General features: G+C 35.0%; 1 protein-coding gene across 7 annotated transcripts in view; it reads right to left on the reverse strand.

Annotated features, from left to right (window-relative positions):
* LOC120772069 overlaps positions 1–16,348 on the reverse strand; it is a 61,539-nt gene that overhangs the window by 1,472 nt on the left and 43,719 nt on the right. For 2 of the 7 annotated variants that reach the window (XM_040100454.1, XM_040100456.1), the window contains 11 exons: positions 16,012–16,250; positions 15,781–15,944; positions 12,740–12,882; positions 12,546–12,683; positions 9,737–9,832; positions 5,533–5,682; positions 5,358–5,434; positions 4,995–5,306; positions 2,552–2,646; positions 2,333–2,421; positions 110–426 (listed from right to left, as the gene is read on the reverse strand). In XM_040100454.1, the coding sequence (XP_039956388.1) occupies positions 110–426; positions 2,333–2,421; positions 2,552–2,646; positions 4,995–5,306; positions 5,358–5,434; positions 5,533–5,682; positions 9,737–9,832; positions 12,546–12,683; positions 12,740–12,882; positions 15,781–15,944; positions 16,012–16,250 (1,820 nt within the window). The remainder of the gene's footprint in view (positions 1–109; positions 427–2,332; positions 2,422–2,551; positions 2,647–4,994; positions 5,307–5,357; positions 5,435–5,532; positions 5,683–9,736; positions 9,833–12,545; positions 12,684–12,739; positions 12,883–15,780; positions 15,945–16,011; positions 16,251–16,348) is intronic. The other 5 variants (XM_040100457.1, XM_040100455.1, XM_040100461.1 and 2 more) reach the window with 3 other exon arrangements.

The raw sequence follows: 16,348 nt of genomic DNA on the forward strand, positions 1-16,348 counted from the left end.
TATACTATGGAGATCAAAGCTCATCAGAGAAATGTGGTCATAAATTTAAATTTTGTTTTTGGCATATTTCATTCCTCAAAAGTTATATTGGAATGTATAAAAAACTTACTCGTCCTTGCAGTCGTCCGCCTCGGCTGCTAACGCATTCACTACTGCGGTTATAGTGTTTGATTCCGGATTACTAATTTGCTCATCCTTTTGTTGCATAATATTTGGATTCTTTCCGATTTTGTTCAAGCGCTCTGCAGCAACGGTTTCCATAGTTTTGCGCATCAATGGATATTGATCCAAAACACAATTGAAGTGATCCACGCTTAAAGAAAATAAGTTGCAATACGTTTCCGCGCGTACACTGGCTACTCTCCTTGCGTTCGTCAATAGACAGATTTCACCGAAATATGAGCCATCAGAAAGTGAAGTCGCAACCTAGGAAACCAAAAGCGCTTATCATTTTCATATAATGTACAGTAATACAGATTTTAAATATGTATCTACATTCATATAAATTGGTTAGTTAAGAAAGAGAAATGTAGTCAAGCTTGCCACATACGGTATGTACATGCATATGTATACGGTAAGAATTTGGCAGATTTTATTTTTTGCAAGCGAATGAAGATTTTGAAAACAGTTTGCTGTCGACTGCCATCATTTGATGCACTTCGAGCTGATCAAATATGAACGCAACAAGTCACGGCTACCGAAACCGCAGCCCAGTTGAAGTATTTTTATGAAAACATACACACATGTGCAACCGTATTTTGATTCTACCCAATCGGAATTTTGTGATTTGTAATCAAATTCGTTCCCAAATAAAGTGTTTTTGTTGAAATGTGAGTATTATTTACTAATAAATAGCGAAAATTCCATCTTTTCATTAATTTTTAGTTAATCATTTTCAGAAAAGAGCACCAAATCTGTTGCAGTTCATGGAGGTAATGCTGCTTATCTTGCCGCTGGTTGTTAATATAATTTATTTTTCTCAGATATGCTGAAGTTTTCCAAGAATGATGAGTATCCCTAACATAATAACTTCCAACATTGCTGAAGTTGCATACAAGTAACTAAGTCTAAGTGAACTTCAGCTTAGTTTATTCGGTTTCTTCGAATACTGCAAGTTGAATTATTTCGGAATATTTTTATACTCTCACAACATGTTGCTAAAGAGTATAATAGCTTTGTTTAGCTAAGGATTGTTTTATCGAGTTGAATTTCGGGTGACCGTCCGTCTGTTCGTGCATTTAGTAAAATTTTAAAAATCCTGATGAAACTTGGAACATATGCTCCTAGGCAACCAGGAGAAGTGGGTATTGTAGATGAACGTAATCGGACCACTGACACGTCAATAAACGAAAACCTAAAAAATGGCCATAATTAAGAACTTCATTAAGACACATAACTGTAATGTGAGGCAAGGGATCAGTTTGTATGGCAGTACGATGGACACCTGTTGGCTAAAATGTATTCAAAAGTTGGTTAGTCCCGCCTCCTAAATGATACTTTCAAACCTCGAAAGCTAAATTAACCAAACTTTTTTATATGCTGTGAAAATGGGTAAAATCAGATTATATTCACGCCTTCTCCCTTAATAACAGATACCTATGTTGAAAATTGCTAAAAATGTGGTAAGTCACTTGATAAATGCGATACACCAATAGGACTTTATAGCAGACTGTGTAAAAATTGGACAATGGGCGTGGCACTACCCACCTTCAGTTGAAATCGCATATCTCAGGAACTACGGAACCAATTTCAACCGTATTTGGTCTATGAGGTTACCCAATATTTTTTATCATTGACTGTAAAAAAGGATGAAATTCAATAACAACCACGCCTACTTTTTGTATAACAAACTTTTAAGGTCTGACAGATTCTTTCACTTTACAGTATGCAAATCAGACATGAATTAAGTTATCACAGTGAAACTATTCACAAACAGCGTCCTAAAGGTTTTTAATCTCATACCCATAAAATGTCGAAATTGGACTACAAAATTTCAAGAACCCAGACACCAAATATGTGGGCACCAGTATATATGGTTGATTTTTTACCAAACATATTGGTTAATCTGTGACTTTTTGTATTGAAATTCGGGCAAAATATTTCTGTGAGAACAGCATGCCTTTACGCCAAAAAAAAAACAACAAATTGGTCAGATTGGACTACTATTCCATATACATAGCTGCCAATCAAACTGATCGAACAAAATCAAGCTAAAGAGCTTTTTATACTCTCTACGCTATAAAGAATACATTTCTGGAGGTTACACTGAAGTTAACTTTTTTTATTGTTTAAAAATGAAAATATAGAAGTTTCAAGTAGATTGTGGAAATACCTCTCCGTTCGCCATAACAATATCAACCACACCTTCCTGAATAAAATACATTTTGGTTCCAATGGTTCCTTCCTTTATAATAATATCACCTATAAGAAAATATTAGAAGTTACTGAATGAATTAAAATCGCTTTACATTGCTTCTTTGAATGAACTTTTTTGAGCATTTTGTTCATATATAACTAATACATACAATGTACTTAAATTATCTCATCTTACCGGGTTGAAAAACTTCATATTTTAGTTTCGTTACGACATCAGAAACAAAGTTTGAATCAGCATTTGCAAAAAAAGGCACAGACGCAACGAGAGATCTGTAAATGAAAGGAATTCATAAATATATGTACTATATATAGTATATTAGATTTGGATGAATCGAAAAATACAGAAATAAGTTTAATATAAATAAAAAGTGTTAGAATATAAATATATTGTACACTAGTGTATTTACACTGCTTACACAATGCCATAATAACTACTCAAACAGTAGCTGATTCAAACTATACCAGATGCTCAAGCAAACAGGCAACACTTGCGGTGCAACCCTGCGCTAAAATGTCTTCTGATGTGTGCGTAATAGTGCTATGATTCTTTCTTAGTGGCAAAAATTCTGTAGGTCAAAAAGCATTGTTTTTGTTTAATATAAATTAAACTATTGATTTTAAACCTTAAGTTGGAGAAATACAAAGAAATACGAGAAATTCGTATTTTCGTTTGTCATTTGAACTATTCACAATAGTAAAACTGATCTAAAATATGCACCGCAGATAGCGGCTATAATTACACATTAATGAGGTATTCGCATACTCTCTAGCAGGAATTCAACTTGATTGTTGTTGTTGCTTTTATATGAAATTTTTGTGAAAAGAGAGCAGATGCGAGCAGAGAACTGGCGAATCGAAGACAGCTAATATTTCTAGAAAAACAGGATTCTCAATAATAATAATATATCAAATCTTATATACAAAAATAAGTTGGGGTTTTGTCTGTTCGTTATAGCTGACTAAACCATTATATGAAATGAAAATGGCCTGAACCACTTTGAAGGGAAACAAATGAGGATGGTTTGTAAAAAAAGAAAAATATATTCATTTTTAACCGACTTACGAGCGTACATTTCCAAAAAGTGACTTTTTCATACAATATTTACTTCTTTACTTTTTTTGTTTTGTCTTCCAATTGATTTCTTTGTAAATTATTTGAATCGATCAATTTCTGTTGTTTGCTTTCTTTATTTCGGCTATTAAAATGGTAAATTATTGAAAATTATTCAGTGAAATTTTTAAGTGTGTTTCATACAAAGTGATCAATTACAGATTGGAATTTGTAACGATGTCACGAAGAGGTCGCGCTAATATCAGTCGACGTTTTTTTTGCCATCAACATATAGTACGAGTACATTGGCAGCCGAAAGCACATGCAAATTGGCCATAGATTACGAAATTAATTAATCGCGTTCAATCAGCAAGCACGGCTTTTCAAACAACAGCTACGATGCTTGATGGATAGTGGTTACACCGGATCAAATTCATGAAATCATTTGTGCGGAAATTCCTGATATAGAGATATGTCAAGAATTATACGAAGTGGTGAAAACCAATATGGTTCATGGACAACCAACCGGTAGATGGGCATCCAGGTGTGTTCTCAAGTAATGCCTTAGGACGAATTTGCACAATCCACCCGAAAAACGACGATTGCTTCTACCTTCGGTTGCTATTGATTAATGTACGCGGTTCAACTTCATTTGAGTCACTGCGTACTGTGAATGATCCGGTGTGTGCAACTTTTTGAGAAGCATGATAATCACTCGAATGCAAATGATGGACGATTCGTTAGCTACTTCGCATGCCACTGAAGTTCGCACACTTTTCGCGATGATCATTTCAACATATCAGCCTTCAAATCCGCGTCAATTTTGGAATACGAACAAAAATGACATTGCCGAAGACATTTTACATCGTATTCGTTAAGAATTGGAAACGGGAAAATTCCGATCGTCTTGACAATAAAGACGAAGCCGTGAATTATCTAGTGGAATTTCTAAATTCTTTAGAGAGGCTTGGTATGCCGAGGCAAAATTTGCGCCTCAAAATTGGATCTGTCATTATTATGTTTTCCAATCTTCATGCGCCGAAACTGTGTACCCGACTGATTGTGACGCAGCTATTGAATACACGGGGCCAAATTCCTTGTTTCTACGAATTCCTTTGAGTTCCAACGATTTGCAATTTCAGTTCAAACCTATTCAGTTTCCAGGGAAAATTGCATTTGTGATGACAATCAACAGGACAAAAGGATAGTCGCTAGAAGTGTGTGGCATAAATCTCTAAATGCCATGTTTTCCACACGGCCAGGCGTTAGACGAGTTAGATACCCATCTTCTCTGCACATTTACGCACCGAAACAGAAACCAAAAAATATTGTTTATCAAGCTGCGTTACATTGAAAAAAAAATGTAGAAAAATCGCAAACAAATAATTTTCAACAGAATATAAATTCAACTTTCTTTTCATTTAAAAACACATAATTTCACGCAGATATTGGTTGGTGTACAATTGAACAAAGTACATAAAGAGTTAGCAATTTCCTTCAGTATTGCATATCACTAAACTTGTTGTTGGGAATTTAACTACATTCATATTAATTCCTGATCACTTACCTACAGTTGTAATTTATTACATCCTCTCGCAGTTTTTCACTCAGTTCCCCAAGTATACATTCTTCGTCGAAAAACTTTCCTTGATATCGATGCTCGAAATACTCAGTAATTCTTTGGCGCATGTCACGTGGTAGCTTCCGATAGGCCATGTATTCCTCCACCTGTTTCACCTTTTCACGATATTGCCGCCTGCTAGAATCCAAGCTCTGTATCAAATTGGTCGCATGACCTAAGAAGAGTGCATAACATGTGGCTCCTGATATCATCGAAAGCATTGTCAGCCACATATCCGTCAATGACTGCGGTGGGAATCTACAAAAAAAAAGGTATATTCACAGTTTTTATGGATATATAGGGACAAACCTGCCATAGCCAATACACAGCATATGAGACATCGCCTTAAATAAAGCCCATGAATACTGCTCTAGCCAATACGACTCCTTAAATCAAATCACGACATCAAATTATATTTTCGTAACAACAAAAAAAAGAGCAAAAAAGTGGGGGACAACAAGCAAAATGCTCTTTGGAGGGTTACCTGCAACTCGTTAATCGATACCCATGAGTTCGATGGAAAACCTTGTAGCATTGGCACTAAAAACTGCAAACAGCCGCTCCAATGGCCGATAAGTAGCATCATACAAATCAGATTGAAGATCCTCATAAAAACAGATGCCATATTAAGGAACTGAAAAGATGTACATCAATCCAAAACCCTTCGTAAGCAAATGAACTTATGCATAATTCATTGTTGTACAACATTAAGTACAAGTGAAAAATGTGAAAATACAAGAGTTAAACACAGTAATTACAACTGAACAAGAAAAACTAAATAAATAACATTCTAGAAATGCTATGCTCAAGTACTAATATTCTGCCCTTCGCACATTTATTCCACAACAAAAAAACACACATTTGCAACAATTAAGTAGTTTCTTTTAGCGAAAATATTTTTACCAATAACCAAAAATGTTGTAAATGCATAAATTTAGCATTTGAGCAAAACATCAGTAGTATCATCACAAACAATTTTGCCGTATACATACATATCTACTTATTAAATAGGTTGCTGTAATGGAACAACGAGCCTCTAGCTTTATAAACAGTTGATTAATTCACATTGACCTTATTAAATGTTATCAATAATTTAAATACAAGAAAGTGACCTTTTTGGGAGCTAGAAAGCGCTATTGTCGAAACTCGTAACTATTGTCAAAATATATGTGCATACATATCTAAACCCAAAAATAAGTATTTGTTCAGTTAAAATAAGCCTCGAACAGTTCTTAACCATTAAAATTATTCTTAAACGGTACGGGTACAAATTTACAAGTGTGCAGAGAACTATTTAGTTGTAAAGACATACTTATAAATAAATTATATGAGCACTTATTGTATCTATATATACATATGTCACTGATGTCCTCTAAGTCCAAATTTTTAAATTTTACGCAGAGTTGAGAGCTAATTATTTGCATTGAAAGATTTAATGAATGCCTCAAATATGATAAATGGTATATTAGTCCTTTCTGAACTCCTTAATTTGCTTATAACAGCAATCGTTCGTAAATAGTTAACTAAATTCCGTACAGGTCATATGAGCACTAAAAATCATGAACGGGCGTTCAAAAGAGGTTCTTACGGAAAAAAGTGAAAAAGTACTCAGAACGATTTTTCGAGGAAAAAGTTTTCGAACACTTTGAAGACCACTATATTCGTTATCTCGGCTTCGATAGCAATCTTTTCCGGTTTTCCTTAAAATAATACAATCTTTTCAGTCCATGAAACAAAACTGGTGTCAGGTGTCCTTTTAGTTGAAAAACGTGGCAGGGTAAGATCTAGACCGATTTCATCCTTTGTGCCTCCGAACCTCATTATGCTTGAGAAAACATACTTTTATTTAGATATCTCAGATATTAACTAATATACAAGGTGCGTTCCAATGTAAACAGAACTTTTTGAATCTAACGCCCCCTAGTGGCGCCATCTACATGTCGACTAGTGCGTTAGAATCTGCTATCTTTATAAATTGTCCAGTGAGATTGTCCAGTTGTCATGACATTTCATATATTCGAAGTGAAGTTATTGCGTTTTAAGTGTCAGTATGTTTGTGTTATCGGTGCGAAAATGAGCTACGAACAAAGAGCAAACATTAAAAATTGGTGAAACTTTTACCGAAACGTTTCAATTGATGAAACAAGTTTATGGCAATGATTGCCTATCCCGTAGCAGAGTGCACGAGTGGTTTCAACGTTTTCAAAGTGGTCGTGAGGGCATAAACGACGATCAACATGTGGGCCAATCAAAATCCATGATCACCGAACTCCATCGAAACTGTGCGTGAATTCATCAAAAATCAGCCGAAGTCATCATTGAAATTCATGCAAACAGAAATGAACATCTCCAAAACATGGATTTATCGCATTTTGACCGAACATTTGGGCTTACGAAAGGTGTGTGCACGGTTTGTTCCGCACAAAATGACTGACGACCAAAAATTGCTCAGAATCCGACATTCGAAGGACGATTATTTGATCAAAAATCACATTTTAACCATTGACCACTGCCCGTATTCACCTGATATGGCACAGTGCGACTTCTTCCTTTTAGGAAAAATGCATTTGCCCATGAAAGGTAAGCGTTATGCAGACGTAGAGGTCATTCAAAACGCCATTCAAAAGGCTTGCACCAGTATGCCGGCCATACCGGCCAACGAGCTAAAACACTCGTTCGATTTGCTCTTAGACTGTCCAAATTACTGTATTGAAGCAGATGGAGACTATTTTGAATAAAATAAATTGATTTTGCCGAAAAAACCATTTGTTCTGTTTGTTTTTTAAGTCCTGTTTACTTTGGAACGCACGTTGTATGTATGTACATACATACATATATTCGTAACATTCATATCATTATATTGATATGCGAAACTAGGGGCGAATTCCAATTTCATTCATTTTAGTATCAAATTCACATCATTTATTTGAAGTTCCATATTTAGAAATCTTAAAATTTAGACATTTATATTTCAGAGAATTATAGCAGTTATAATGTGATATATATCAGTCTTTCTCGGGCGTGGTTCTTAGTAACACTCAATACTCTTTACAAATATACTTATATGTATGTAAGATCAGTGACAGACCTATAAGCTGTTGACGCGTATTTTGATTAGAAAGTGAGCATAAGAAAAAGGTATGAAATCAAGGTTTGCAAATAAAGTACCTACCTATTTATTTTCACTAAAAACCTTAAAACAATCCCAAAATATTTACATATTACTGACAAGCATTTGTAATACAATATTTGAAAAAAGAAAAAAAAACGTAAGCATTGTAAAAGCTACGTTAGGTGCGCTTTCGTAAGCTTAAAATAAATCTATTTTGGAAATTTAACAGTTATATGTACATATGTATGTATGTATGTACAATGTCGCTTAAATTAAGCTGCACAATAAAAGCTTGGTGGATCACGGCGCTGCGCAATTACATGTAATAATTACAATACAATAAAATACATAAAAACGAGACTTATGCAATATTAATATGTACATACGTTCATTACATACGATATATGTATACGTAAGTATGCAGTATGTAGTTGACTTACGCTGGGAGCAAATTGTTTGAATATTAGCAAAAATCAACAAGAGCATTTTTGTAATGCGCGTAAGCGTAAATTTGGTAAACAGAAATATGAATGATTTAATTATATGTATGTATGTATGCACGTACACATGTATACAGCATATGTATGTGATGAAAGGAAAGAAAAAAAGTGTTACACGGATTCGCGGACTGATTCCCATTTTATGGATAATTCAATTAAAGCATGTAAAGAGTTTTTATGAATCGAAGGCGAACTGGATCGAACAGAAATGAACTGAACCCAATGAAAGCATAACGTAAAGCATTAAAAATCCTTTGTACAAAAGCGTAACTATGCATACGGCTGCGTAAAAGGTATGTTTGTATGTAAGTATGTGTGGAAATGTATGCTTTTGTACACATGTTTTATACAATAAATTAATTGTGTGGCGTTAAGTTACACAACTTATTTTCTTGGTTTTTTGTGTAAGCGCTAATTGTATATGGGTAAGTACATGTCTGTACATACATATGTATGCACATACTTTGTGTGTGTTTAAACGAAGCAAAAGCATTTATAAAGGCTGGTCATGGTCTTTAACGAACCAACATTACCCCAAAAGTCGATGCCACCACATTCCGATTCTACAATCATGGTTTTTGGCAGTACATACATACATATGCGTTTGTTTGTATGCACTACTCAGCACATTAAATTATTAAGAATATATGTATGTACATATGTGCATATGTATCCATGTGTGTACGCTGTTCGAACTTTGAACACCGCCTTGGGGAATAAATGTTGTGTTTCATCGCCACGCCACCAATAATATACATTCTTAGAATAAGTACTGTGTGAGTAAGTAAGTGCGTTACAAGTAAAGAAGCAGTTGTAATTTGTATGCATCAAAATAGGTTTTCATCAATCTAAAAGGCAGACTTAGTAAATATTGTGAAATCAAAAGGAAGCAATCATGTTAACTAACAAAATCAAATTCGATACTATTTAAAACAGAAATAGGGTAAACCATTCCTCGTTAGTGATTTAATAATATTTAACTATGTATAATAGCAATCAATTAATCAATCAATCATAATGAATTAATCAATCATGGGTTGCATTTAAAAGTTGTTGAATATTGTTGGTTGGGTTACCTTCAAAATGAGGTTGCTTTTAGTCAAGCCATCTTTGTCTTTTCTATGCATTCTCCCTCTTCGATCAGCACTTTTTTTTTGCAGATTCTGCAGAATCTAGAACCATACATACACATAATCCCCGATAAGCTAATTTTCTTGTTGCATATTTCTCGTTTATTAATTTAAATAGAATAATTAAATATTTATCATATTGGCATATATGTATGTATGTATGTATTATTTTCATTTGTTTCTGACAAAAGTGATGTTGGCATCGCAATTCTCAATTGAACATAAGGCAATGCTACTTTAAGTGTTATCTTTCTTTAAGTGTTCAAACATACAAAGTGTGGTTTCGAATTGTTGTTGGCTGAGCATCTGACTGCTCTGCTCCGTTTTACATAAAAATTAATAACCGGTGGCTTGTTTCTACTACGTATGTATGTATATGTGCAAATATTTTGAAATCATACATAAATTTGTGTTCTGTATTGTATTGATATTCTTGTACACCCATTTCAAAAAATATCTGCGTAAATTTCTTGTATGTAAGTATGTAAACAAATACTTCTACTAAGTTTATTTGTTGTTTAAGTTCCCTGTTGAATATCTGTTGAGGACATAATTGAGCCTCAGGTTGAACCAACTATGCAACTACGGTAATAAGTATCTGCTCAGTTCTTGGCAATTTGCATTATTTTTCTTGCGAAAATTACAAAGATGGGTTTATAAAGGCAGCATAAGATCTAGAACCCTTTTAAAATGTTTCGTACGAATGTCTCTAAACGATCACTTAGAGTGATGTTTGGCAATACTCTTGAAGCACTTGTAGGAAACATTTTTTTCTTATAAGAGTATTTGAGTAAGTATGTAGATAAATCAGTTTTCACGTTCGAAATGAAAATAAGAAGGAAGAATATCGTGTCAAAAGTTTAAAATTTTGTTTTTTACATGTAAGTGTATTTATATATTTGCTTTTAGTTAATATTTGTGTAGTGATTAGTCACAGGAATCGGTACTGCCACGCCTCGATTAACTAGTTTCTTTATTATGTTTCGTTCATGATAGGAAACTCAGATATATGTAACTCCTTTCATGACGTTTTCGATATACGCTAAAAATTACATAAGGAATATATAATTTAAGCAACCTATTTTAAGAAAATATGTATGTATGTATGTATATGCTTGATAAAATAATATGAAACATTTGAAATACAATATTCTGATATATGTATATGTAAGCTAAGACATGGTGAATATTAAAAATACTGATAATAAATAATTATCACTAACGATTATTTAAAAACACGTTTTTACTTTTTAATCGCAGGCTACACATTACTATAATTATTACATTTTATGCTGCACAAGGGAGCCTATAATTTTATTATGTTTAATAAATAACACTACCCAACAAATCTCCAGGAAACATTTGCGAATGATATGCTAAGAGGTATGCGCGGTATTTGAGGTGTCCTGATTACAAATTTGAGTTCAAAAATTTGCCATCACGTACAGCTGTTTTTGTTTTTGTCATTTTAGCAATTGATGCTTGTTGGATGCTCACAGCACTTGGCCACAACACAAGAAACATTACGTGTTAGGAAATTTTTACTATAATTTTCTGTTTTAGCAACCCAAAATTAGCAAGAAATAACCTCTAACATCACAGTCGCCAAATGAATGCAAAATAGTGTTATTGATCTCCGAACAAAGATGAAAGTTCTACACAAAATTCGATTGTGCGAATATACTTAATTAAGAATATTAAGTTATTATAAAAAATAGTACAACCATTTTTGTTCGAATTTAGGATTCTTGAAGAAGAAAATGCTTAATATTTCAACAGGGTTTGACGCAGTTTTGCTAGTCGGAAAATGTCCCTTTAACAATAAAAAAAATTATTTTCAACATATTTTCCACTACACCGAACGATAAAATAGTGTCTAGGGATTACTTTTGTAACAATTTGACAATTTTACTGTTACTGTGCGCAAACACCAGTCAAGGCCTAGTAGGCAACTATGTAACTTAGCTTTATCTACGAGCACAGCATTAACAAGGAAACGAAATAAGTAAACGACAATTAAGTTTATATATATGTATGTACATATATTACCCTAATTATACATATTACCCTAATTATACATATGTATATACATATATATTGCGATTTTAGAGAGACCCAATTAATAACCGAAACTTACAACTGGCAGTTCAAGCTTTAAATGGTGTTATGAGATTTGAAGATGGAATGTTGGTAGTAATGTTATTTGGCTATCGTATAACCCACTGTAAACTACTTTTTATAAATTTTATATAAATACTTAAGTATTGAAAATGAAAACAAATATTAAATGGGATATCAATTGTCGACGAACAAAAAACCATGATACAAAAGCAAACATCATTTATGGACGTAATAAAAATTGTTGGCATTATGGAAAGTATATTGGGCACAATTACTATGCTCTTCCACATTTTTACTGAACTCTACAACAAAATAAAATTATTTAAAAATTCCTTCCTTCCTAATATATTTCATTATGCGTTTTTTACTGTAGTGCCTCCATGTTTAATTTGAGGCGTGGCACTAAGAGATGATAGCAAGTTGACTGGCATTCTCAATAATCCTAACACATAGGGTATGACTGTTTTGATATGCGCTTAAAAGTTGTGTATTAGTCCTATTCCAATCAATACATAAATATCTAATACGAAATGTATAATACATACATATTCAATATAGAACCATATGTGATTAGAACATTAGGAATGCTAACAAATTACGGTTTATAAATCGAAATCAAATTGTGAATACTTACATATACCTCCTCCCATTGTGAGACATATCGCACAAGCCTGGACAGACGTAGCAACCTAACCAAAGAAAGTAACTTAGCTAGACGAAGAATACGTAGAGCACGTCCGGCATGAAGTATTTGAAAAGAATCGGAGAAATCCTATAAAATTGAATATGTCGTTAAAACTTCCTTTCCATTAAAGAGAAAATATTTTCCTTTACTTGATTGAAAATCAAAAAAATGTAGTCAAGTGGGATTGACGATATTAAATCCAGAAAAAACCATGTTTTTAAATAATGCTTGGCTATAAGCTTAGGGTCCAGAATAACCTGTTCTGCATTGTCTTGCTGCATTATACCTGTGATGAAGATATATAATAAGTATTACAATGTATATACTATATGTGCATTTATGTATTTTAGTTTTTAAGAAATATGTATTACTTAGTTTAAACTTACAGAATATTTCAATATTTATTCACGTCGCCTTAAACAATTAAGGTAAGTCACTTTACCAAATCGTCTTGATATAAGTAAAAATAAATTATTTTCATCAAATACTGTTGCAAATTAAACAGTGATATTTAGTCTGAAGTTTACTTTGCTAATGATAAACCTGAAGTATTTAACTATAAGTACATAGGCCGGTTACTAATCACAAGGCGATGGCCTCGGTTGTTTCAGTTTCAAAAATAAGTATAATTTTAAGTAAATTTTTGTTGTTTGCGGTTATGGGTTAGAGCCTTTGTAAGTATTAGGGGCGCTTGAAATATTGAAGAACTTGTTATTGTTGTTGCTATTGGCACAAGGCCTTAGTTTCATAAAGATATCTACCCTAAAGCGGCTTGCGGTGATTCAGTTTTATCATTAACATAAGCCCTCGAGTGGTATAAAGCCTTCAAAGACAGTCGATAGATCGTTGAAGACATGCCTTGTTCTGGACGGTCTGCGACCTCTTCAACTGGGAAGGTACCGCTGCCCAGCTGGTTATTGTCCTCGTTAGAGTGAAGGCTGACATCACTGCCGTCCAAGAAATGCAATGGATGGGTTAAAGACTTAGGCGAGGAGGTCTTTGTAGCATTTACTACAGTGGTCATATAAAGGAGCGCAAATTCGGTGTGGGATTAGTGGTGGGAGAGACTCCGTCGCCGAGTACTGTCATTCACCCAGGTGGATCTAGCTACAATCCTAGCTACTATCCGTATCTGAGCGAGGTTCTTCAACATATCGCTGATTTGCGCCCACGTCCTGATGAAAGAGAACGACGAGGATGTGACCAAGGACGCCTTATATGAGCGCTTGGAGCGAACCTATGAGAGCAGCCCCCGCCACAATGCCAAAATCGCGCTTGGCGACTTTAGCGCCAGGGTGGACAAGGAAAGTATCTTTGACGCAGTCGGTAAATTTAGCCCCCACGAGGAAACATCCGCAAATGGGTTGAGACTGATCGACTTCGCCGGGGCTCAAAGTATGGTCATCTGTAGTACTAGATTCCAGTATAGAAAAATTCATCAGGTTACCTGGCTGTCTCCGGATCGAAAAGCCACCAACCAGATCGATCATGTTGTGATAGACGGAAGAGACTTATCCAGTGTTCTAGACGTGCGTACACTCCAAGGTCCTAACATCGCCTCGGACCACTATCTTGTTACAGCCAAGAAACGCACCAGCCTCTGTGCAGCAAAAAACGCACGTCAACAATCACAAGGAAGGTTCAACGTCGAACAGCTGCAATCACAACAGACAGCCGAACGATTTTCAACTCTGCTTGTACGCCTGCGTTCTAAGAACACTCATCAGCAACTCGGTATAAGGGAACTATAGGACGGCATTTCAAGCACCTTACGTACAGCTGCAAACGAAACCATTGGTTTTCGGAAAATGCAAAAGAACTGCTGGTACGGGGTTGCGGTGTCGCATCGGAGAGAAAACAGATTGCCTACCTCGCAACATTACGATCGGCCACAATACGTGCCGATGATTTTCATCATGCGCCAAATCTTGGAAAAGACCCGTGAGAAGAGAATCGACATACACCACCTCTTCGTCGATTTCTAAGCTGCTTTGAACAGCACGAAAAGGAACTGCTTTTATGCCGCGATGTCTGAATTTGGTCTCCCTGCAAGACTAATACGGCTGTGTAAACTGACGTTGAGCAATACCAAAAGCTCCGTCAAGATCGGTAAGGACCTCTCCGAGCTGTTCAATACCAAACAAGGTTTCAGACAAAGCGACTCTTTATCGTGCGATTTCTTTAATCTGCTGCTGGAGAAAATAATTCGAGCTGCAGAACTTAATCGGGCAGGTACAATCTTTTATAAGAGTGTACAGCTGCTGACGTACATATGCCAATGATATTGATATCATTCTCAACATCCGCGCCGTTGGTTCTGCTTTCTCCAAACTAGATAAGGAAGCAAAGCAAATGGGTCTGGCAGTGAACGAAGGCAAGACGAAATATCTTCTGTCATCGAACAAACAGTCGGCGCACTTGGCTCCCACGTCACTGTTGACAGTCATAACTTCGAAGATGTATATAATTTCGTCTATCTTAGAACCAACATTAACAGCAACAACAATGTCGGCCTCGAAATCCAACGCAAAATAACTCTTGCCAACAGGTGTTACTTCGGACTGAGTAGGCGCCAACTCGGCTATAATCGCGTAAGTGGTGTCTACGCCCGTAAAGAAGAAGAAGACGTGTTAGAGAGATGACAAGAGAGAGAGAGAGATTGATTTTGGTGGATATTTTGGGTATGAAACACGTTTTTCCTCGACTCGACAACCCGATAATGTTACAATATTTTTCAAAAAGTGTACCGTAAAAAATTATTTTTGGACATGCTTGAGCTCGAATTCCGGATTTCATGGATTTTACACGATGATAATGCACCATCGCATTGCGCCATGAATGTGACCGAATTTGAAGCCAAAAACCCAATGAATACCATCGATCAATCATCGATCAAATTCACTGAAGGAGCTGAAGGCCTTCTCAAAAAGTCATTATGAAAAGTTTTTCGAGGACTGGAAAAATCGTTGGTATAAATGTATTACATCTGGTGGGTATATTTATGAATAATTAGCTATTTTTTGATTTATTTACATTTTCCGGTTACTTTTTTGTCACAATACTTGTATGTTTATTGAAATAAATTTTCATCGTGATGTACATACATATGTGATTATACTATATATATCGTATATAGATATAAGAACGCTTACTTCTGTATTGTAATGAGAGGGTCTTAACTCACCTGTTCTAAAATTGACTACAATATCTATTAAAAAAATTGTATCACTTAGGCAGTTGAAGGCAATCCATCTTGTGCTCAGATCATCGTTAAAGAATGATATTGCGACTGGCAGGATTATAAGATTTGCTACTAATAATAAAAGCATACAAAGGTCCCAATAAAATCTAAAATACAATATGCAGATACGATTAATAATGAATGTTTTAAACACATTTCTGTGTGAATACAAACCTGAATGAACTACAAGGATGAATTACCCAGTGTCCGGAAGTTTTTTGGCGAATTCTTTCTTTGACTAGCGCTTTCCGGCTGCCGAATAATTTCATAGCCAACCGATTGTCTGTCGGTTGAAACCATGATTGCAATTGACTTTTTAGGAAATTCGCAGAAACTTTTTCGGAAACGACGGGGATGGTAGGCATTGGCTCCTCTTTCGGAGTCCCGTATAACGACACGTCATCAAAGTGAACCTATTCATAATATGCAAATGCAATAATAATTATTAATTAATTCATGAAGAGGTAGAGATTTACTTAATTATAACTTAAAATTATGTAGAATTTCGACA

The sequence above is a fragment of the Bactrocera tryoni genome, chromosome 3 (assembly GCF_016617805.1).
Source record: "Bactrocera tryoni isolate S06 chromosome 3, CSIRO_BtryS06_freeze2, whole genome shotgun sequence".
Classification (NCBI taxonomy): Eukaryota; Metazoa; Arthropoda; class Insecta; order Diptera; family Tephritidae; genus Bactrocera; species Bactrocera tryoni.